The 23,622-nt window shown below is 36.2% G+C and overlaps 2 protein-coding genes across 3 annotated transcripts; one reads left to right on the forward strand and one right to left on the reverse strand.

The window, feature by feature from the left end:
• Window positions 1-1,048: 1,048 nt before the first annotated feature.
• LOC127521436 (uncharacterized) lies at window positions 1,049-14,595 on the forward strand. Its single transcript, XM_051910689.1, has 30 exons — window positions 1,049-1,171; window positions 1,455-1,633; window positions 1,720-1,834; window positions 1,925-2,090; window positions 2,413-2,552; window positions 2,747-2,834; window positions 3,455-3,588; window positions 3,695-3,811; window positions 4,735-4,858; window positions 4,954-5,132; window positions 5,383-5,531; window positions 5,636-5,826; window positions 7,053-7,161; window positions 7,289-7,833; window positions 8,600-8,676; window positions 8,840-8,931; window positions 9,027-9,239; window positions 9,362-9,459; window positions 9,790-9,909; window positions 10,023-10,122; window positions 10,220-10,277; window positions 10,568-10,719; window positions 10,827-10,975; window positions 11,746-11,908; window positions 12,032-12,193; window positions 12,277-12,367; window positions 12,818-12,904; window positions 13,019-13,095; window positions 13,867-13,927; window positions 14,156-14,595. Exons 2-30 carry the CDS (start codon window positions 1,495-1,497, stop codon window positions 14,199-14,201), a joined length of 3,942 nt encoding a protein of 1,313 aa, XP_051766649.1. The 5' UTR covers window positions 1,049-1,171; window positions 1,455-1,494; the 3' UTR covers window positions 14,202-14,595.
• On the reverse strand, window positions 14,542-19,535 carry ska2 (spindle and kinetochore associated complex subunit 2). 2 transcript variants are annotated; one of them, XM_051910690.1, is made up of 7 exons: window positions 19,455-19,535; window positions 17,948-18,037; window positions 17,696-17,872; window positions 17,447-17,521; window positions 16,400-16,442; window positions 16,146-16,278; window positions 14,542-15,172 (listed from the first exon to the last, which is right to left on the reverse strand). In XM_051910690.1, exons 1-7 carry the CDS (start codon window positions 19,482-19,484, stop codon window positions 15,040-15,042), a joined length of 681 nt encoding a protein of 226 aa, XP_051766650.1. In that variant the 5' UTR covers window positions 19,485-19,535; the 3' UTR covers window positions 14,542-15,039. The 2 variants fall into 2 exon arrangements, with proteins under 2 accessions (XP_051766650.1, XP_051766651.1); XM_051910691.1 differs by lacking the exon at window positions 19,455-19,535 and adding an exon at window positions 18,445-18,617.
• Window positions 19,536-23,622: the final 4,087 nt, after the last annotated feature.

The following is a 23,622-nucleotide window of genomic DNA, read 5'->3' on the forward strand; positions in this document are numbered from 1 at the left end:
TATAATATTAGGGAAAAAATCTCATTATTTTGAAAAAGTTTCGCATTATTTTGACTTACAGAAACATTTATTTACTCTCAACTGTGGCGGGAACGGGGTTCCAAACGAAACTGATACTTATATGTAATATGTGTTGTTATTTCTGAGGTAAACAATGTTTAAAACGCATTATTCATTAATAACATTAAGCAAACTGCAATTATTGTCGATCATTTCTTTAAAATTACAGAACATGAGCAATCGTTAGACAACTTTTAATTTAAATACATTTTTGACAAATGTCACAAACAAACCTATTATAACAATGAAAGACTATAGACTTTGTAACAATTCTCACACAAACTACGTCACTTAATGTTAAAACTGCTACTGGCTCTAGAGAGAGAGAGCGTTTGGCTGTTTTGCTGTGCAGCACATCTGCGCGGATGGAGAAAGCAGAAGGAGAAATAGTGCGCATCAAACACAAACAGATTGGATGGATTGCTAACATTTTTGTTGTTCATTTTGTTGTAACATTTCATAATTGGATTCTCACTTTAAAGTTTATGATACAACTAATTTTCACGCTAAACAAATAATGAAATCCCTATTTGAAATACTTTGATTCGATTTTAAAGAAATATAACATCTGAAGTATCCATACGCCGTTTCGCAACGCTTTCGTATTTCCGATTGCGGTGAATGAAAGACTACATTAAATATATATTTTGTGTGTGTTCCCATTTGCTTAAATAGCAAAAGAAAAACTCCACAATAGTGTTGTCACAACTTTCAAAAAGAGGAAAAAAATAGAGAGAGATTGATAACGGCAGTCAGAAGAGAGAGAAAGATGTCAATTTTACCGGCACAGAAACACCCTCACAGCAGGGTTAACTAGTTTTTTTTTTTTTTTTTTTTTTTTGTAATTTGAAGCAAAGGTAATATAATACAAAGTATAGTGTTATAAATGTGCATACATTAAAAAAAAATGAAAATATAAAAAACTTTGCAGGATTTATTATGCTGATGACCGTTAAAACGCGTCATCACAGTCTGTGAAAAGGGTCCACGGAATTATCATGAGCGAGTGAAGCACATGAAAAACAGAATATCGAGGAACTTCTTTCAAAACTGATTTCCATTTTATTTGACATTTTAATTAGCGAAAGTCAACTGAACTCTACCTGAACGGGTAAATTATAGTGCGATAAATATTAATATTCAGATTAAATGAGCTTGGGCTAATTGTAATTGCTAGCATAGATGTACGTAGACACTTAAACTCTACGTTTGAATATAACAGAAGTCAGTAAGATGTCTTCGCTGGTTAGTTCACTTCTCGTTTAACATGTGTTTTTCTTTCTGACTGCAACTGTAATTAGTCAGTAAACAATGTTAAGCAAACATGTGTTAACCTCTCGTTTGGTTAGGTTTCTATGCTAAACCTATTCAACCTAGTATATTATGATTTACAGGTGAGGAAGAAAAAACCTCTGGTAACTTGATCCATGGGACATGAGCATCATGTCAGCGGTTCAGCCAATGCCCTGCCCGGTGCTCTTGGGCACTGTGAAAAGTGGAGGTTTACCAGCCCTCCTACACAGATACACAATTGAGAAAAAAGTAGCAAAAGTGGAGAAAGTCCTCAAAAAAGGTTTAAATACACCTCAGGGGCATTTCAAAATATTTTTACTTTGATTGTACGTTTCATTAATGCTTTTTGTACGAAAACTTCCATAGGTGTGAGAGTTGACAGCATGAACCACCTTGGACAGACACCACTCTTTTGTGCATCTCTCCTCGGCTTTGTCAGTGTAGCAGAGAAACTTCTGCAGTATGGAGCAAACCCAAATCAGTAAGGCCAAACCTTCCCATAATCATCCATTTAGATTGTTTGAATATGAAAATAACATACTATCTCATGTGTGATGTTTATGTCCACCAGCCGCTGTAATGATGGAAGTACCCCCATCCATGCTGCAGTTTTCTCTTGTAATCCCTGGCTCCTGAGTTCACTGCTGGATGCTGGCGGGGACCTGCGTCTACATGACGATCAGGGCCGGACTCCGAAGGACTGGGCCGAGGCAGGTGCTCAGGAGAACAGCCCGAAGGTCTGCGCTGCCTTGGTTCTGTATAGATAAAATGCAGCATCAGTGCAGCCTTGAACTTTGTCTTGGTCATGACAGAGTATTTCATGATATGATTTATTATTTTAGATATTTTTATTTCATATTTTCAACATTTTCATATGTTTCTATTTTAATAGTTTCATATTTAAAACATCACATTTCTGCAACTGTACATTTCTACAGTATGCACATGCATTTATAAACGGTCTGTGTAATGCACCTTATTGTGGTATATTTGCTGCTTCAGATGCAGCTTCTGCAGTGTAAAGATGCCATTAGACCAATTGTTCTTCCTCATCTACAGATGCTTGCTTTTCTGAAGAGATGCGAGTCTCAAATGCAGAGGCTGTTGCAGACGCATCTGTCTAGGGATGCACATTCCACCCCTACCTCCTCAAAGACTCTCCTGAACTCTCCATCCCTGCTCAAGCGCTTGTCTCCTTGGTAAGATCTGCTGTACTTTCCTACTATTTATCTTTTATAAGTTAACACTTTCAATGTCTTCTTTGTTATAGTGTCATTTATTCTTGAGACTGAGAAAGTAACAACACCTAGGATGTTGATTTAAGTGTTCTTAGTACAAAAGTAAAAAGGAAAGTAACAGTTCAGAATCTTTTTGTTTGTGTCCTTCTCTTTAGGGGATATGAGCTCAGTCATGAAAACAAAACAAGTTATAAGATGTCTGCCTGTGATATGATGATGATGCAGTGTTTTGGCTATGGAAAGGTTTGTGTGAACAATTTTTTCCCTCTTGCAAGTATTTTGAGAAGGTTAACCCTGAACACACCACGAATACACATTTTTTGGTAATTTTCATAAACCATTTCATATCGATAAACAAACTATGTTTCAAATTCTAGATTACTATTATAAGGATTTATAGAATTAAAAGGATAGTTCAACCAAAAATTAAAATTCTGTCATCATTTACTCATGTCATTTCAAACCTGTATGACTTTCTTCTTCTGTGGAATAGAAAAGAAGATATTTTGAAGAATGTTGATCACCAAAAAGTTTCTGTTCCCATTCACGTCCATTATATGGACAAGTACAATGTAAGTCTATGGGAACTGAAACTCTTTAGTTACCAACATTCTTCAAAATATCCTAAATTATGTTCTGCAGAAGAAAGAAAGTCATACAGGTTTGGAACGACATGACAGTGAATAGAAGATGACAGAATTTTCATTTTTGGGTGAATTATCCCTTTACAATTCCTCTTCTCATTAGTAAAGCTGCTAAGCACAATGTCCTTTAACTTTGACAGCTATTAATTCCAGTGAGCTGTTTTTGGATATATTTTTTTTAATTTATTTTTTTAATGAAGTGTTCTCTAATCTTTACAGTTATGCTTTGAGAAGCCTGGGTTGAGTCTGGGATTGGCTGCTTCTGTGCCCTTGATATGTGACAGTGACTTAGGTCAAGCTAATGATGAGTCCCTCAATTCGTTTATGTGTGGATCTTTCATACGTATGACCAAGTAAGACATTGAAATGAGTGACCGTTTTTAAATATGCTATTGAAGTCACATTAGAGGAAAGATGTAATGGGTATAACAGCATTTGTTTTGTTTAACCATGATTCAGTTACAGTTGGAAAGGATGTCGTGTCACTGTTAAAGAGCTACATGATCAGATTTTGCAACAATGTGAAGAAAAAGATGGTCTTCTGGATCTACTCATTTCTGAGCAGGAGTATTGCTGGTAAGACAATGAAAACTGTCCTGGAATAATAATAATAATAATAATAAAAAAAGCTTCAAGAGAGTTTGACAAATTCATCTGTTATTTATAAAACGTTTTAGATGGTAGGACTGTTTTCTGTATTATAATTTTTCTTCTAAATATTTTTTTAAGCAAATCATTTAAAAAAAAAAAAAACAATATAAAAATTATTTGCGATGCATTCTCTCCTGTAATGTTATCTATTTTTGAGTAAAACTGAGTGGAAAATAATGTAGATTTTATCAGGATTGGATGAAACATGTTGGCCTATGATATTATTGATTAATATTATATTGGTTAATATTTTTCCTGCCTACACAGCCTTTCATCAGACAAAAAAGTAATTTTAGAAGCACATAAAGTTATTATTTTGATGAAAGATATTAAACTATATTAAAATATATATATATTTTTTTTTTAGAATCATTGAGATCCTATTATAGTTTAATTAATTCTTTGAATTTGTGTTTATTATATTTTCTGTTTTTTGTTTTAAATTTTATTAAAGTTTTTTGTGTGTTTTTAAATATATCTATACATCAACTTAAACTAAATAAAAATGAGAAATGTTGCTTTGGCTTGCCAGTTGAAGTAAAATAAGTTACATTTTGTTTCAGTTAACATTTATTTCAATATTTATTATGGTTTTAGTTATAGTTTTGGTTAACTATAATAGCTCTGATTAGAATCATGCACAGTTAAACCAGTGACAATTATCAACAAATTTAATAAGGTCCATTTTGATTTTATGTTGACTTTAACTTCAGTCAAAATGTCCAAAAATGTCAAATATCATCATTTACTCATGTAATTCCAAACCTATATTATTTATTTTCCTTCATTGTTATTTGTTATCTAAATACACTGTATAGTAGACATGATTTCTGTGATGTCCTATGCAGTCAGCTGTCTCACCCGCACCTGCTGCTACTGATGGCTGTGAGTATGTCCGCTGGCCTGGGCAGCACAAAGCTGGTCTATGAGAGGGTGAATGTAGGGTCCCTGTACAGTCTGCTGCACCAAAGGGTAATAATTCAGCATTTCAGAAAGCACAAATTTATAAATGACTGAGAAGTGGTTTTGTTTTAACTACATTCCTTGTTTATTTCCACGCTCTGCAGCGGGATGAGTTTCCTCTACTACAGCTGGTTGACCTGTTATCAGTGGTGCTACAGGTGTGTGAGGTGTTAATGTACTTGCATGGCCGATCTCTGGTGCTCCGGGCCCTTTCTTCACACACTGTACTCATAGTACACCCTGGAGTTGCCAAGGTTACAGGCCTCGGGTTCATGGTGCCCAGGTACACCGTCCTCAAAAAAGGCGCATATTAAAATATATAGACTCTATAAATTTTGAATCATTTAAATGTATGAAATGTGTAAATTAAATAGTTTAAATTCATTATGGACATTTTAAGGCCCGTTCACATCAAGGATGATAACTATTATGGTATTGATAAAGATATAGTTCTAAAATCGTTCCAAATAAAAAAGAATGTGATTTGAATCTTTAGTCGTTTGATATGCCTTTAGCATCTTTTCCAATTACAGTGAGGGAACATGCCCCTACACCCCGCCTCCTGTTCCTGTGCCTCTCAGCCTGATCAACTGGGCAGCTCCGGAAGTGATTAGAGGTAGAGCGTGTACAGGAAAAGCTGATCTCTATAGTGTGTGCGCCCTTATACAGGAGATCTATACAGGTACAGGTCATGTAATGTAAACTAGCTGTCATCTTTGATGTTAATAGATACTGTTTTGTGTTACTACATTGTAACTTGTAAGGTGGTTGTGTTGCTTTGTACAGATGCTGTGCCATGGGGCCCCACGGACCAACGCTGGATAAAACGGTCAGTAGAGGCCGGTCAGGCTCTGGTAGCACACCCTGCCGTGCCTGAGCCTTATTACCAGTTCCTGCAGACGGGCCTCCAGCACAGAGCCCAGCACAGGACCAGCAGCCTGCACGATCTGTGCTACAATCTACGTTGTTATATCAGAGTTTGTACATGAGTTTTGTATGTTACTGTATAGGGGATTAGTTCTTGGGGAACTATTCTAGTGGCTAGTTAGTATAACTGAGTTCCTAGAACTATTAGGTGCTAAAGCACCTTATCTCATCAATCTGTATAAGTGCACATGTAACAAGCGCTCTCTTCTAGATGTACACTACCACTCAAAAGTTTGGAGCAGGTTAGATTTTTTTAATGTTTTTGAAATTCTCTTATGCCCAAAAAAGGCTGCATTTATTTGATAAAAAATACAGTAAAAGACTAATATTGTGAAATATAATTACAGTTTAACATAACTGTTTTCTATTTGTATATATTTTATTCCTGTAATTTATTCCTTTGATGGCAATTTTGGCAAAGCTAAATATGCTAATCTAATATGCTGATTTGGTTCTCAAGAACCATTTCTTGTTATTATCAATGTTGAAAACAGCTGTGCTGCTTATTCATTGTGGAAATCATGAATAGAAAGTTTTAAAGAACAACATTTATTTGAAATGAATACAAGTAATAATTTGGTATCACTTTACAATAAGGTTCATTAGTTAATATTAGTTAACTACATTAGTTAATATGAACTAATGATGAACTGCACTTCCACAGCATTTATTAATCTTTGTTAATGTTAATTTCAACATTTACATTATTTACGTACATTATAAAAATCTTGTTAACATTAGTTAATGCATTGCAACTAACATGAACAAACAATGAACAACTGTATTTTAATTAACCAACGCTAATGAAGATTAGTAAATAAAGTAACAAATGTATTGCTCATGGTTAGTTCATGTTAGTTAATACATTAACTAATGTTTAACTAATTAACCTTATTGTAAAGTGTTACCAATAATTTTTATTCAAAAATAAATCTTCCTGAACCCAAAATTTTGAATAGTAGTGTACATGTCTTTTATTGCCCTTTTTATTTATTTATTTATTTATTTATTGGTATTTTAACAAATATGTATGCATGTTATGTATTGTTATGGCTTTTAGAGTATCACATTGTTAACTTGGCACAAACATTACATTTGTGTCTTGTGGTTGAGTGCTTTTTGTATGGTGCCTATAAAGTATCCCAGTTAATTAGTGGGAGCCATGAGGAAATTATGAAGAAAGACTATTAAGGTTATGTTGTGCAAGGTTTTTTCCAGTCGTAGAGAGTAATATATGATACCATGAGAGTGAATGGTGCAATCTAATCTGCTGCAGGAGATAGGAAGCGAGAATAAGAGAAGTGGATGGAACTATTGGTCGGCTCTTCAGTGCATCCCTGGATGGAACACTGACATTAATCAGGAGAGAAAGCAAGACGACGCTGGTGAGATTTCCATCTAGCCATGATTAGGGAAACTTTTATGATCACTTTTGCAAGAAAGTGTCTGCTTAGAACATTAATGTAATGTAATACATTAATATAGTTTGATTGTCCTATTCTTTCCTCTTAGTATATCAGTATAACTGCAGGACTGCAGTACACAATGAGATCCAGAAACATAAACTAGAAAGAATCTACACAGAAGAAGAAAAGTCCACCACAGACACTGATGACCTCCACTGGGATATCTCGCATCGTGACATCACTCCTTTGCATGAATGGCCTATTACCCATCATGCTCCACCCTCTGAACAATCTTGTTCTAACTATATTGATACAGACAAGGCTCTGGAAATCAGTCGCTCTATCTCAAAGCATACTGGCTCCATTGTTCTCAACCTTAAAGTGTCTCAGGTTCTTCTACAGCAAGCTGAGCAGAGTCTGGATAATGTGGAGATGACTCGATTGAGCACCCCATGCTTCGACGAGGTGGATGCAATGGTGAACAGGGTAAACATGGAAAAAGAGTGCAGTGATGGTGTTGGAAAGGCTTTGGGACCACCATCCAAAAATTATATACCCAAGTGGACCATTAATGCAGATGAGGAGGTCAGTCAGTACAGCTCAGCTCAAGATGAGAGCTTTGAGAGCACATCCTATTCAAGTAGTGTACAGGTATGTGCACACAACCTCAAATGTCAGGGCATTAAAGGTGAAGTGTGTATTTTTTTCAAAGCTAAAAATATTATATATAAAAATATTATATAAATTGTTAAAAAGTTTGGGGTTGGTTAGATATCTTTAATGTTTTTAAAAGAAGTCTCTTTTAAAAAGCGGTCACTAAGGCTGCATTTATATGATAAAATTGTATGAAATATTATTACAATTTAAAATAATTATTTTCTATTGTAATATATTTGAAAATTTAATTTATTCCTGTGATGGGAAATCTGAATTTTCAGCATCATTACTCCAGTCTTCAGTGTCACATGATCCTTCAGAAATCATTCTAATATGCTGACATTTATTATCAAACAATTGTGCTGCTTAAAATTTTTGTGGAAATCCTTTTTTTTCAGGATTCTTTGATGAATAGAAAGTTCAAAATAACAGCATTGATTTGAAATAGAAATTATTGGTAATAATGTAAAAGTCTTTACTGTCATGTTTGATCAATTTAAATGTGTACTAAACTTAAAGAAAAAAAAATCTTACTGACCTCAAACTTTTGAATGGTAGTGCACACACACACACACTACACTTCACCTTCAGATTATCAACAGACTTGTAAGATAAACTAGCTGGTAGTTACATGTTTACTAAAGTAGTGAAAAATACCACTAACAAAGATCAGATACAAACAAAAAAAGAAATAGCAATCAGTGTATCTTGATGATTTAAGTAGCATATAGAAAAAAATGAGGAAAAACTTTACTTACAGGAGGAGAAAAGTGACTTGAAGAGAGTTGAAGCAACAAAGAGAGGACAGCAGCAGACAGGACATCAGAAGTCTGAGAGGTACAACAGTAGAAGTGCATTAGCAGAAAAAGACTAATATAAGTCATATACAAAAAAGGAGTATGATAGATAGGATGGCAAGTTTTGGCAGCAACAGGAAGGATATATGAGCATATAAGCAAGAACATGACAAAAAAAAAAAAAGCAAATACATCTCTTTCAGGTTAAATGTGCAACTTGGGTTTTCGGAGACCCAGAAAGACAGCACACACCGATCTCTCGCAGAACATTTCCAAACAAAACCCACATGGACCAGTGAGAGACAACAGCCACATTATCTTCATGTGCAGTTTATCTAGTTTAAAGACTGTTTGAAAAAGATATGTGACCTGTCCTGTGTATTGGTACAGGTGAGGTCAGTGATATGGTGGCCCTAATGGCTCGTGGGCATTTAGGGACATTACTGGGTGCTGTGGGCAGCAGTGACAGTGAGGATGTAGAGGAGCAACAGCTCCACCTACAGGACTGGCAGAGTCACAACAGCAGATGCAGTGTGAACAGCTACCGGGAATCTGAGACCCAGGAAAGCACTGATCTGGAGCAACTGTTCAAGAGTTTTGCTGGTAATAGAGCTATTCCTGAAATTGCTGTTAAGATATTTCATTCATTGTTTTAATTAGGTTAAATTCTGTATTAAATTCCATTATATATATATAAATGATTTAAAAATTCTGTTTGCTGCCAGGTATTCAGAGTGATAGTGAGGAGAGCACAAACTACCACACTATCAATCACACTTATGACGTGACCAATGAAGTGCTGGAGGCTACAAGCCAAACTGAGGTGATAAACTATGACCTTTATTTATATTTGTTTTTTACCAGTTCATTAATGTTTTTCCCCCCATTAAAACCCAACCACCCACATTTACATTCAAGATTCATCAGCTTTACGAGGTTACATATTTCACTTGCAAAAAGGTTATCATAACAGTTTTTACATGTAGCAGTCTTAAAGGTACATGTAACAAAAACTGCTTTTTGTGTAATAGTTTAAACCTGTTTAATAAGAGCTAGGAGAGTTTAATATCAAAGTGAATTATGACTGAAAACTTGAATTTCTACATATGTAAAATGTTGAATATGTACTATTTAATGTCTGTTGTGTCCAAAGGATGAAGGAAGCTCAGATAGTTCGGATTATACACAGACACCTTTTGAGCCATCTAGCGTGTTCTACACACCCAAACACCACCTGTCCAAAAGTACATCATCTGGTGTAGAGCATTCTCAGGTGAAAGTGAACATTTGCACAAGTTAGTTTTGTCATATTACAAACTAAAATCAGAAAAGGCATTTGCCTTGATGAATAAAGTACATATAATTCATAAACCCTTTATTTCTCAGTCACTGAGCTCAGAGGATGAGTTGGACGTCACAGTGGAGGTATGTCGACCCAGCACTTCTCCGGCAGAGGAAAAACAAGATGTAGAAAACAGTCTGAGTGGTATACAGATGAAACACCCTGCAATCATTTTATTACCAGATTTGTAGGTAAAATTTTCCTTTTTTCTAACCTTCATATCACTCTTATTATTATCCAGAATACCAGCTTGCTCAAGAGGACTCAAAGAAGTCTGAATCCATTACTCCTGTGCACAGGTACATTCCTACCATCAGGTACAAGAAATAAAGCTTTTCATGCAAATTACATTTTAGATATCTTAAAATAGAAAACCGTTATTTTAAATGGTCATAAAATTTCAAAATTTTACTGTTTTTACTGTTTGTTGATCAAATGAATGCAACCTTGGTGAGCATTAGACTTTCAAAAACATCAAAAAATCTTACCAACCCAAAACTGTATTTTGTCTGTATAGTCTTTTGTCAATAAAAATAACAATGGTGACTTCCTTTGGCTGAGCCTGTGCTCTGTATTTTTTTTCGATCAGTTGTTTGCCAGACCTCGCTGAGATTGCAGACCTCTCCAGCATATCCTATTCACCAGCCCAGCACCAAAAGTGGGTGGAGTCAGCTGAAGCCCCGCTTATTCCTCACATCAGAGGACATCCACCCTGTAACAGCACCCCACGCAGCCCAAAAGGTATGAAGTGAATCAAAAAAATATACGCACCTACTTAGGCTTCACTTTTAGGATTAATCAAAATTCAGAGTCAGTTTTATGCAATTGCGCACACTGTTTAATTACAGGCCGTAGGACACTTCAAGATGTGCAGGTTGGCACTGAGCCTCTCCCTCACCTCCAGAGCCTGTTGGACACATCACCATGGGGCAGTGCTCCATCCCACACTGTCTGCCCAGAGAGTTACGCCACAGCCAGTGCAGGAGACAGCAGCACTGTTAGTCAATGAATCATTATATTGGAATTATACATTTCTGATATATATCAACAGCCGTATGGGTATCAGACGATAAATGTGTTTTATAATGTTATCTGTATTAATCTGATAAGTAAAATAGACTGATATATTGATAACTGATAATTTACTTAAATGAACACTCCAGATGATTAATACTAGTTGGCCTGACTAATGTTAAACAAATAAAATTTCTACTCAGAGCCTGTTTATTGCCCAGGACAAACATGCATTTTGTTTCTATAATCGTTGTTATATTTGTGTAATTTTACTGTATAAGAGAATGTTGGCTATAGGCGTGTATGATTTCATTAATTATTTTTTATTAACCATTATGTATTATAAATATTATTACAGATTAAGACTTTTAAGGTGAGTGTTTTTTGTAATCAGTCTCTAAATGTAGAATGATAACTAATTGACCTATATTTCAGTTTTTGGCTTCAAAATATTAAAAATTATCAGTAATGAGTGCATCTCTAATTTCTAATATGTGCTTTTAAATGTCATGTTGACTACTGGGATAATATGATGGCACACTCTATCCATCAAAGATCTTCAATATTGATGTTTTCTATGTGTTTTGGCAGCTTGAATTCACTCAAAAGTTTTGTTATAGATACAAATGCTTATTGTTATTTTGTTGTTGTAGAAGCTTTCATCTGACAAAAGTAAATGTACCATTATCTTATATTTACATCAATATATTCACAGCTATCAGATTTATATTGATAATCTGCATCTCTTTTCAGACGAATGCCTCTGTGTCTAGCGTCCTGCAGTCTCCAGCGAAAAGAGAAATGTCTAAGGAGGAAACAGACTCTCCCTCCAGCGGTAATGCAGAGTTTACCACTGCCAGCTCTGGAGCCAGACAGACCACTGAGACCAGTGAAGAGATTGAGCATCCTATTGACAGTGTGCATTTAGAATTCATTGCTAAAGTGTTCTAAAAATTCATTATGAGATGTATTGTTAAAGTATTATTGATTTTAGCAATCGCCATGGTGTGAGAATCAAAACTGTTGGTGATTCCTGTAGAGAATAATGATGTGGATGAGGAAGGAGAGGAAGTAGGTGACGACCCGTCAGATTCTGAACATCAATGTGAGCAAGAGCCCACTGATGAAAAAGTGTTTGACGATGAAGACATCTCAAAGAGGAAGGAAGGGTGTAAGGATGAAAACCTGTGTCAGATACATGGTGAGACAGATCTACAGTAGAACTGTGTTATTTTAATTTTTAAAATGAATTACACTTTTGTAATTACGCATTTGTATTTTCAGACCAGCATCCAGATCTCAACTCTGCTGATATGGATAGTAATTCAAACTCTCAAAAAAGTGATAAGAGTCACAGCCTTGATGAAACTGAGAGGTAAAACCCAATACTTTGCCTTAGTAAGGGGTATTTCATTATTGGTTGTTAACTTTTTGACAGTGATGATAAAAAAGAAAAAGGACCTGCATAATGATTCTAGGGCTGTTCGGTTAGAGAAAGGCATCTATATTTAACATTAAATTGCCCTCAAAAATGATGGTCTATTTACACTTAGTGACTTCATGTGTCTTTATCACTTGGATAGCTATCCACTTAGGTATGTACATTTCATTTACATTTGTAAATGAACCGGAAATTGTCTGCATGAAAAGTCAGCCAGAACTGGAAATTGCAACCAGCTTTTCTTCCCTACTGTGATGTGTTTTTGATTACAAGCACATAATTAAAAAAAAAAAAAATGCAAGGATAAATTGAAGACAAATCACAAATTCCATTTTTCCTCCCCTAAAACAAAAAAGAAGAAGCTTCAACTTTGAAATCTTGCAGGGCAAGCTCCACCCTTGATGAGGAGCTGCAAAGAATGCTTTTAGAAGAAGCCACAGTACAGAGAACCCCCAGAGGCCCAGGGTCACAGTGAGTGCTTAAAGTCTGTGTTTTTCAGTACAAACAGACTGTCTCAAAAACTGTCTGATTTTTTAGAACAATTCACTTTTAAATTATAAAAATTTTAATCTGCACTTGGTCTAGGGTGTCTCAGTCTGAAATAAAAGGAGAGGGGGATGTGAGAGAGGGCTGTCCAGAAGGAGTCTACATAGAGACTGCAGGTGAGTGGATAGAAGTTATGGGGACTTTTTTGGCCTCCTTTAAATGTATGTTGTTGTTGTTGTTTTTTTTGACAGTAATGAAAATACCATTATATGATTCAGATAATTAGGAAACATGCTAAGTTAAAGAATCACTTCAGAATTAAAATTTTCTGATAATTTACTCACCCCCATATCATCCAAGATGTTTATGTCTTTCTTTCTTCAGTCGAAAAAAATTAAGGTTTTTGAGGAAAACATTCCAGGATTTTTCTCCATATAGTGGACTTCACTGGGGTACAATGGGTTGAAGGTTTCAAAATTGCAGTTTCAATGCAGCTTCAAAGGGCTCTACATGATCCCAGACAAGACCCTCAACTCATCAACTTAGAGCAGGGTTGTCCAATCCTGCTCCTGGAGGGCCACCAACCTGCAGAGTTTAGCTCCAACCCCAATTAAACACACCTGAACCAGCTAATCAAGGTCTACTAGGCATACTAGAAACTTCCAGTCGGGTGTTTTGAGGCAAGTTGGAGCTAAACTTTGCAGGACAGTGGCCCTCCAAGACCGAGTTTGGACACACCTGACTTAAGAGTGTAAGGCTTGTCGCCTTCCATTGTTAATCTGGCAACCCGTGTGAGCATTGACTCTGAGGAGGGGGGACAAAAAACAGTAACCATTTCAACCGCTAGCTGTTAATATTACACACTGCACCTTTAAAGGTTCAGTAAATAAGCTCAAACACCCAATCTAGTGCTTAACTGGTTAAAGCCCTGTTGATTCTCTCTGTAGAAGCCATAAATGAGCTGGGAGAGAAGATTGAGGCAGCTAATCAGGAGAACCATCTTAACAGGTGCACAAGAAGCCTGAAATAAAATGCATTTGACCCCAGGAATACAGTGCTAGTTTAAAACTTGCTACTTATAATAGAAATATTGATACTACCATTGACTTTTAAACATTTCAGCCTTAGAAATTTAATGTTTTACAAGTAAATTACTAATTAAAACGACCTAACTTTCCTGATTGAAAATGCTCAAATTCATTTTTGTGATTTCATTGTTTTATTTTTTATCATCAGAGCTCTTGAGCAGACGCCTTCAGAGTCAGTCAAACAGCATTGTTAAAAAGGAGTCAATCTCTCAGATAGCCTCAAGGTCTCTTGCATCTTAATCGTTTCCATTTTAGGTGCTTAAGGCATGTTTGTTTTCCTTTGTTGAATTTACTGTTAAATGAAAAAATTCTTTCCAAATTAAAAAAAAAAAAACAGCTTTCAAACTTGTTCTTAACATATGCACAACTACAGTTTGAACGTGGATGTTACAATTGACTAACAAATGAAAGTTGTTCAAGATAAATGTTTTTAATGATTTGGATGTTCCATTTAAGGTTTTGATGTTGTTGCTACAGAAAATGTACTGCCATTTGTTACGTTTAGTAAAGCATCTAAATAAAAGCACACATATATATAAAAAAGACATTTTATTGCATACAAAAAAAAAAAAAATGAATATACTGAATCTTACATTCAAATACGGTCTCCTTTGCTTTACTGAGATCTTGTCTATCTGAAGTCACATAAACTGTTTAACTTTACAAAAAATATAAACTCTTATGCTGTACAGTTTCTTTCTTGTACAAATCTATTGATTCCACAACAGGTCATGATATAATTTAATACAGCAGCATAACATTATGCAGAAGAAATGGGACAGAAAAATAACAGCCAGAATTAAGTTTATTCCTTAAAAAGACTGATAAAAGTTAGTTTCTTTTGTATGCAATCCCTATTAATGGATATACTGAACTTTACAGACAAATGTTTCTGAAATGTACTCCATCATTCCTGTTCTAAACTGTTGATCCAATCCAAGTGTATGTTGAGGGGTTTTACTTTAACACATGTGGAAGTAATTGGAGGCTTTACAGATTTTGATGGGGTTGCATCTATTTTGTCCCGGTTTCTCAGTTTCTTGCCAGCAATGACACAAGTCCTTTCTTATCCAGCTCAACGAGTTTAAGGTGCTGTAAGGTCTTCATTGCAGAATCAGTGACTTTCATGTTCAACTTCTTCATCCTCTGAGTGCTTATTGGCCCCCTGAAGTGACAAGAATGAAAATAGTTAAATCAAATGCATTAGAAAACACTTTTTAAGTACAAAAAAGTGAAAGTGACGTGTTGCCAAGTATGGTGTCCCATACTCAGAATTTGTGCTCTGCATTTCACCCATCAAAGTGCACACGCACACACAGTGCTCAAGGGCACCTCAGTTGTGGGTAATGAGACTGGAAGAGAGCACTGTTCAGTCACTCTGCCCACCTACATTTCCTGCCAGTACTGAGACTCAAACCCGCAACCTTTAGGTTACAAGTCCGACTCTCTAACCATTAGGCCACAACTTCCCTTGACTGCCCCCTTTTCTCTGTATATGCCAAAGCATGTGGTTGCCTTAAGTTTCACTACATTATTAATCATGTTAAAGGAACACTCCACTTTTTTTGAAAATAGGCTCATTTTCCAACTGCCCTAGAGTTAAACAGTTGAGTTTTACCGTTTTTTGCAGCAGGCGCAATGCTATTACACAGCGCCTCTCACAAATGTCTCCATGGTTGCAAGGCACGCTCCCTGTGCAAACGGGGTCACAGGCGCTGCGTAATATCATTGCGCCTGCTGCACCCATGGTACGGCAGCAAATTTCCTTGATTATTACGCCGGAATGAGAGTATAGTTCCTAGCCGTATCGGCCTAGAAAATTGCAACTTTTCATTTTCCGTCGGTCTTAGTACACAATGTAACTACAGAAGAGTCAAGTTTTAAATAGGAAAAATATTGAAACTCTTTGGTCATTTTTTACGGAGATGCTAACAGTCTAATCAGATTCAATGAACTATGCTAAGCTATGCTAAAAGTGGTACCGCCAGACCCGGAGATCGGCTGAATGGATTTGAAAACGGTAAAACTCAACTGTTTAACTCTAGGGCAGTTGGAAAATGAGCCTATTTTCAAAAAAAGTGGAGTGTTCCTTTAAGGCTCAGGGTTAAAGGTGTATTTGTACAAATGACTAGACAAACCTGTTCTTATCTGAGAAGTACTCTGATAACTGCTTATAGAGCATGTTGAGGTCATTCAGCTTCAAGTTACCACGTACACTCCGCGGGACAGTCTCAAATGTCCCCTCAGACACCTCTTCATGCATGTTCTTTACTGCAAGACAGACAAAACAACTATATATTAGAATTATTGAGATTGATAAAGATGCTGTTCACCTTTGATATTGAGAAAATGTTACTGCTGCTTTATGTTGATGGTTTTCTTCTGTCCTTACATTCAGACTGTGCTTGAGTTTGAGGTTCTGATGTCGGCATGGCCTAAAGAAACAGAAACGCACTCACAAATAGCCAAAAAGTAGCTTTCGCCTCATAAGCTCAAAAATATTTACATTTTAATAGGTACATATAGGGCTTGACATTAACACCCACCACCCATGTGTGGATTTCAGCAGTGGCGTGTAACGCAGTCACTCCTACTAGCCACTTGGGGGGTTCAATTTTAATTTATATATAACCTAAATATACATTTTTCAATTATAGTCTTTTAAAAAGGCATCTGAAATAATAAACTAAGAGCAATGTTGTCAAAAATATCTCACTCACTCGTTTCATTTGCTCTGGATGAATATTGTTGGTGTTACAGGGCTTGAATTTCAGCGTGGGATTGCGTGTATTGTGCATAAGTGTACTCGTTCCCGCAGTTTTTGTGCTCAAACCCAAAGAGCGCGAGCATTAAAGCCACCTCTCAGTACTAAATTGAGTTGTTTTTAACTGCTTATAGTGCTTAAACAGTCAAATACACACAAAAAAATCATGTGAACAGTTATGTCAAAGACTATAGATATAGAGGAACTTTGGTTATGTTTTAACGCATGTGTAACAGTATAATGGTCAGATCTTAAAGTGACAGCAGATTAAAATTATGAGATAATAAAAATATCTATATGGCAGTTTTTCCCCATGCTATCAATGTCAAAATTGTGGCCAGTGGCTAGGAACTTTGAAAAACCACTAGCCACAGTTGCTGGTGAGCAAAAAAGTTAATGTCAAGCCCTGGGTACATACGTACACTACTGTTCAAAAGTTAGAAATGAATACTGTTAATCAGAAAGGACACATTAAATTGATCAAAAGTGACAAGCACTTAAGAAAAGTTACAAAAGTTTTGCATTTCAAATAAATGCAGTTCCTTTGAACTTTCTATTCACCAAAGAATCCTGAAAATAAGAGACTCCTTTCAAAAACATTAAAAAACGACCCCTAACTTTTGAACGGTAGTGTAGCTCTGTAATTATGGTAAAGTGTTTTTTTAAGTGTCTAACCTCTACATTTAAAGCAGCAATGGATGAGCAGAGAGCATCTCTTGCTTCTTGTTCTTCTTCTGTCAGTGGCGGAACCTTAAACACCAGAATTCCCATTAGCACACATACAGTCCAATCCACAAACCTCACGAAACTACTTTATTTTTCAAAGAACACTCCCTTAACCATGGTAAAATCATTGTGTATGGCCTCTAGTGTAGTAAAACTGACAAGGACCCTTCAGCTCTTGTTGCACTATTGAATGAATACCTGCACATCTGCCGTGTTCTGCAGCTGTTCAACCAGCTGTACTGTCGTATCCAAGTGAGCTCGTATGGAGTCCATGGATCGTTTCTGTTCCGCTGCAATCTCCTCCACCTGAGCGCACAGGGCCGCATGGCGCGCTTTGATCGCCGACAGATTCTCCAGCAACTGAACGGGGTTTCCCTGAAATCCACAACCACAGACTTAGAAAGACAGACTCGGTCACTATTTAAAATGAATAAACGAATACAAAATTACCTCAAATGAGCCTGCTTCACGCGCATTTGCCATGAAGTCAAATTTCAGCCGCTTTTCCACATATTCTATATCAGCTTCTGCTTTCTGGAACTACAAGGACACAGATCTAAACACCATCATTCAGTAAGCATTCAGAAGATTAGAGTCAGGAGTCGATTGCTGTTTAGCATTTATTGGCCCATCTGAACGAGGGTACGATCTAAAACCTGAAACCCTATTAGCAATATTGCACTACTCTGAACACAGTGGACAGCAGAGGCAATACTGATAGGGTCCCAAGAATTAGCATTAGACATTATGACCTGTAAAACATAGAAAACAAACAATATGCCAACTGAGATGGTGCACGTCTTTGAAAAGTTTCAAGCATTGTGCAAAGCTGCTCTCAGACGCTTTGACAATACTATTGCACTGCTAGCTGTCCAATACAGTAGTGCAATGAAGTCAGAGCACCTGTTAACAGCAATTGATGTGGCTGGCCATGCTGTTGACCCTACCTTTGAGAAAAATCCCTGGCCAATGCCCTTTTAACATTGCACTGCTTTAATAACTGGGTTATCAGTAGTACAATATAAAAGGGGCACTGGACAGACAGTTCGCATTCAGGGTGGTCCTTTTGCATGCTGAAATATCCAATCATGTAAATAATGTCAATTAAAAGCCTGGGAAGAAGAACAGAAGTTTTCATATAAACATTAGTGGTGAGATACAGATATGTAGATGTTTCATAATATGGGCAATAATTTTAAAAGTGAGTGTTTACAATTTCTGGCAAGCTAATACTGCGCCCCCTATCGCCTCCTCTTCCTCATGATATTTAAACTCATTCAAATTCAATATTAATGCAGGTTTAAAGTTTTACTAAAATCATTGAATAGCACAAATGGCTTTTATACGATTTTGCAGGCATACAAATTGTCAGAATCTTCACAGATTAAACTTTTACAAAGATCTGTGCGTCTTCCAGACGTAATGGACACATTTTATAAACATTTTATCAGTTAATAACAACTGCGACATTAACTTGGTGTATATAAACCCGAATTGTTTATACATATATAAAAAACGTATTGAATAATGTACAGGAGGAGTAAGTTCGGGCTGCAGCGCGCAGTTTCGCGGACAGACGCACAGGCCCTCCCGCTCCCGCACTCCCCTCACCGTCGAACCAAATAAACATTTTCGGGCTGAATGCCATGGTTTCGTTTCAAAATATGCGCATTACAGTAATTTAATGATATGAAGACTGGTATTGCTGTAAATATGAGTAAACAATAACATTAGCAGTGGCACTAGTTAGCCATCCAGCTACATGTTTTTCGTAATTTTCTCCCCTCCAACCTGAGGGAAAGTCAGAGGAATATACAGAACGTGTAATTTTTCATGTTTTTTTTCTACATTACGTTTTCTAATGCAAAGGCACCGGTATTACTAACAGTTAGACGCATACGGTCAGTTTACAAGGGAAAACATTTGATGGAAACGTTTGGCTGAAAAAACAGCTTACCATCGCCTCTAGCTTATCAACTGTCTCCATGTTGAATAGTTTACATTCCTAAAGCAGCCCCGGAAATATAAAGCTCGCAGCAGAACGCAAAACCCTCTCTGATTGGTCAGCTGTCAGAGAGCCTGGAAGGTGATTGGTCAGTTTGGAAGGAGAAAGAGCGGAAAAGGGGTGGTATGTTCGGGATGGAATTTTAACGTACTACTGTCTTGTACGTACTACAGAGTGGATGTATACTGCAGACTATAATTGTATGTGAAATATGAATATTGAATTCAGTGTTAAAACAGTATTTTTCTTCACCCTCTCAGTTTTGTGTTAGAGTATGCTGACTTTAAATAATATTAAATTGTGGGATACAGTGTTTATTGGAAATAAAAACCCTTTGCCACTCAGATCACATAATGAATCAGAAAGGAGATCACATTTGATATAACTTCTTTTTCATACATCACACTGAAATGTCAAGTATGGAATACATTCCTTGCAGTAAGCTCTGTTGTATACCACACATTTTGTTGAAAAAAGAATGTCATATTCTATGCGCATGCAGAAAATTTAGCATTATATACCTAACATAGCTAGACTTTGCACAGTATTCATGTATCATAGCCGTGGTCCTAACTTTGTGTGGTATACAGATGACTATGATAAGCTGAAACCATTTGGAATTGAAATAAGCGGTATAGACAGTGTTGGGGGTAACGCATTACAAGTAACTTGAGTTAAGTAAAGTAACATTACTTTTTCAATTTACAACAAAATATCTGTTACTTTTTCAAAAAAAGTAACGCAAGTTACTTTTTCACATTTATTGACGGACATCTCTCCTGTCCCTATGTTGAGAGAAATAAAGTGCAGAGGTGTTGTGTGCGCTGTGGAAACATGATGGTTATTGTAGTTCTAGACTAAATGTGAACATGCATTTACTCATCTCACTTGGACGAAAACATTCAGTATTCATCAAAATGAATAAAAAGAGTGAAATGCAATTTCAGAATTTTACACAAACCTGTAATAATTAACTACAGGTGCTGGTCATATAATTAGAATATCGTGAAAAAGTTCATTTTTTTATTGTAAATTATTTTAAAAAATGAAACTTTCATATATTCTAGATTCCCTACATGTAAAGTAAAACATTTCAAACGTTTTTTTTTTGTAAATTTGTTGATTAGAGCGTACAGCTAATGAAAGTCCAAAATCCAGTATCTCAAAATATTAGAATATTTACATTTGAGTTTCATTAAATGACCATCCCTACAGTATAAAATCCGGGTATCTTTTGTTTTTTGAAACCACACTAATGGGGAAGACTGCTGACTTGGCAATGGTCCAGGAGACAATCATTGACACCCTCCACAAAGGAAGTAAGTCACAGAAGGTCATTACTGAATGGGGTGGCTGTTTACAGAGTGATGTATCAAAGCATATTAAATGCAAAGTTGACTGGAAGGAAGAAATTGGGTAGGCAAAGGTGCACAAGCAACAGGGATGACCGCAAGCTTGAGAATACTGTCAAGTAAAGCCGATTCAAACACTTGGGAGAGCTTCACAATGAGTAGAATGAAGCCGGAGTCAACGCATCAAGAGTCACCACACTCAGACATCTTCAGGAAAAGGACTACCAAGCCACTTCTGAACCAGAGACAACGTCAGAAGCATCTTACCTGGGCTAAGGAGAGAAAGAACTGGACAGTGAACAGTGGTCGAAAGTCCTCTTTTCAGATAAAAGTAAATTTTGCATTTCATGTTGAAATCATGGTCCCAGAGTCTGAAGGAAGACTGGAGAGGCACAGAATCCAAGCTGCTTGAAGTCTAGTGTGAAGTTTCTGAAGTCAATAATGATTTGGGGGGGGCGTGACGTCTGCTGGTGTTGGTCCATTGTGTTTTATCAAGTGCAAAGTCAATGCAGCCATCTTCCAGGAGATTTTGAAGCACTTTATGCTTCCATCTGCTGACAAGCTTTATGGAGATGCTGATTTCCTTTTCCAGCAGAACTTTAGCACCTGCCCACAGTGCAAAAACCACTTCCAAGTGGTTTGCTGACCATGATATTACTGTGCTTTATTGGCCAGCCAATATGCCTGACCTGAATCTATGGGATATTTTCAAGAGAAAGATGAGAAACAGTCGATCCAACAATATACAGATGATCTGAAGGCTCAATAGTGCCTCAGCAGTGCCACAGGCTGATCACTTCCATGCCACACTTCACTGATGCAGTAATTTGGGCTAGGAGCAAGTCATTTGCTGTAATATGTCCTGCCGATCAAGTATTGAGTGCACAAAAGAACATACTTTAAAGAACTTTAACTTTTCTGTTTTGCAAATCCATTTTTTGATTGATTTTAGAAAATATTCTAATATTTTGAAACACTGGATTTTGGACTTTCATGAGCTGTACGCTCTAATCATCAAAATTTAAAAAAAAAACTTTTGAAATGTTTTACTTTACATGTAGGGAATCTAGAATATATGAAAGTTTCATTTTTAAAAATAATTTATAATAAAAAAATGAACTTTTTGATGATATTCTAATTATATGACCAGCACCTGTATATTAAATTACTCTAATATACTTTATGTATTAATCTCACTTTATTAAAGGATTAGTTCACTTCCCAATTAAAATTTCATGATAATTTACTCACCCCCATGTCATCCAAGATGTTTACGTATTTCTTTCTTCAGTCGAAAAGAAATGAAGGTTTTTGAGGAAAACATTAGAGGATTTTTCTCCATATACTGGACTTCAATGGTTTCCAAACGGTTGAAAGTAAAAATTACAGTTTCAGTGGAGCTTTAAAGGCCTTTAAACGATACCAGACGAGGAATAAGGGTCCTATCTAGCGAAACGATCGGTCATTTTCTAATTTTTTTTTAAATGTATATGCTTTATATAAACAAATGATCGCCTTCAAGTGGTTCCGCCAAAACCGCACTTCCGTATTCTTCAAAAAGCTTACGCTGTATGTCCTACACCTTCCCTATTCAACTTACGGAAAGAACGTGGCGCCAGTTCCGTTTTTTCCGTAAGTAGAATAGGGAAGGCCCCTGTTCCAGTGGGTGGAGTAAACGTGAATATTCATGATATTTCCCCTGCTGTGGGCGTGGCCTTGAGACAACGCGCAGACGAATGGAACTGAAAATATTCAAATCGAACTCGTTTAATGGATTATTTCGAAACGGTAATGAAGATTCAATGTTAAGCATAACTACAACAGTTGACATTTTCAAAACTATGAATATATTGTGTAATATGATAAATCGTCTGTGCTGTTTTGCCTGATTGATTAACGACATTCAGATTTAGGTAAGGACACAGCAGAGCAAACAATGAGCGAATAACCTATTCTAATCTGGGATAGTACAGTTTATTACTTGTGCCCTATTAAAATATTTATAAGCTAGCCTGTTGTGAGTCATCTTTAATTTCTTGTTTATTTCGTATATAGCCAGTGTTTCTGTTAACTACATAAATACCTGAGGAAAATGTTTTATTAATCTTGTAGTCATCATAAATATTGCAATTTGTACTTTATTATATAATACAGTGCATAAACCTTTAAAGCATTGTTCTGATGGCCCAGTCTTTCTTATATAGGCCAGCAGTTACTTCAAAAATATTATTCTATTATTTTTCAAAAGCTTCATTTTGCTTTTGTGATGCATATTATCATCATGTAAAGTTGCTGTCTGTTTCAGCTCTGGCAGTGTGTGATTTGGACATGCATGGAGCTCCCTCATTGAGTGCCAAGGCCCTGTTTTAATAATCTCAGACACCAGACATTCACTTAATTTTGCTTTGTTAGAGTTGATGAAAAGCATACAACTGTAAAAACAATATAAATAAAACACTAAAAAAGATGACATATTTAATTTGTTTACATGCAGGTCAACAGAGTTTGGCTGACAAAAACGTTTGGGAATCCCTGCCCTACAATGTTGAAGATCAAAATGGTATAATTGTATGTATACTTGTAAAATGAGAAGAAATACTTTTTAATAATATTTTCAAATCTTAAACATGATTAACACAACATTATGGATTATAAAATTTTGGATGATTTCACTTACCATTATAAAACACATGACATGAAAGTAGGTTGTTTTTCAGTGCAACATATGGTCAAAGAACAGACATGACGTATCAGTGTATTTTTCATAC

This window comes from Ctenopharyngodon idella, chromosome 10 (genome assembly GCF_019924925.1).
Source record: "Ctenopharyngodon idella isolate HZGC_01 chromosome 10, HZGC01, whole genome shotgun sequence".
NCBI lineage: Eukaryota > Metazoa > Chordata > Actinopteri > Cypriniformes > Xenocyprididae > Ctenopharyngodon > Ctenopharyngodon idella.

Coding starts and splice junctions, on each gene's coding strand:
- LOC127521436 (XM_051910689.1), top strand. CDS start 1,495: ATGAGCATCATGTCAGCGGTTCAGCCAATGCCCTGCCCGGTGCTCTTG. Junction 1,835..1,924: donor TATGGAGCAAACCCAAATCA/GTAAGGCCAAAC, acceptor TATGTCCACCAG/CCGCTGTAATGATGGAAGTA. Junction 9,910..10,022: donor CTGGTGTAGAGCATTCTCAG/GTGAAAGTGAAC, acceptor TTTATTTCTCAG/TCACTGAGCTCAGAGGATGA.
- ska2 (XM_051910690.1), bottom strand. CDS start 19,484: ATGGAGACAGTTGATAAGCTAGAGGCGATG. Junction 17,873..17,947: donor GTGAAGCAGGCTCATTTGAG/GTAATTTTGTAT, acceptor TGTGGATTTCAG/GGAAACCCCGTTCAGTTGCT. Junction 16,443..17,446: donor TTGCTGCTTTAAATGTAGAG/GTTAGACACTTA, acceptor CTGTTTCTTTAG/GCCATGCCGACATCAGAACC.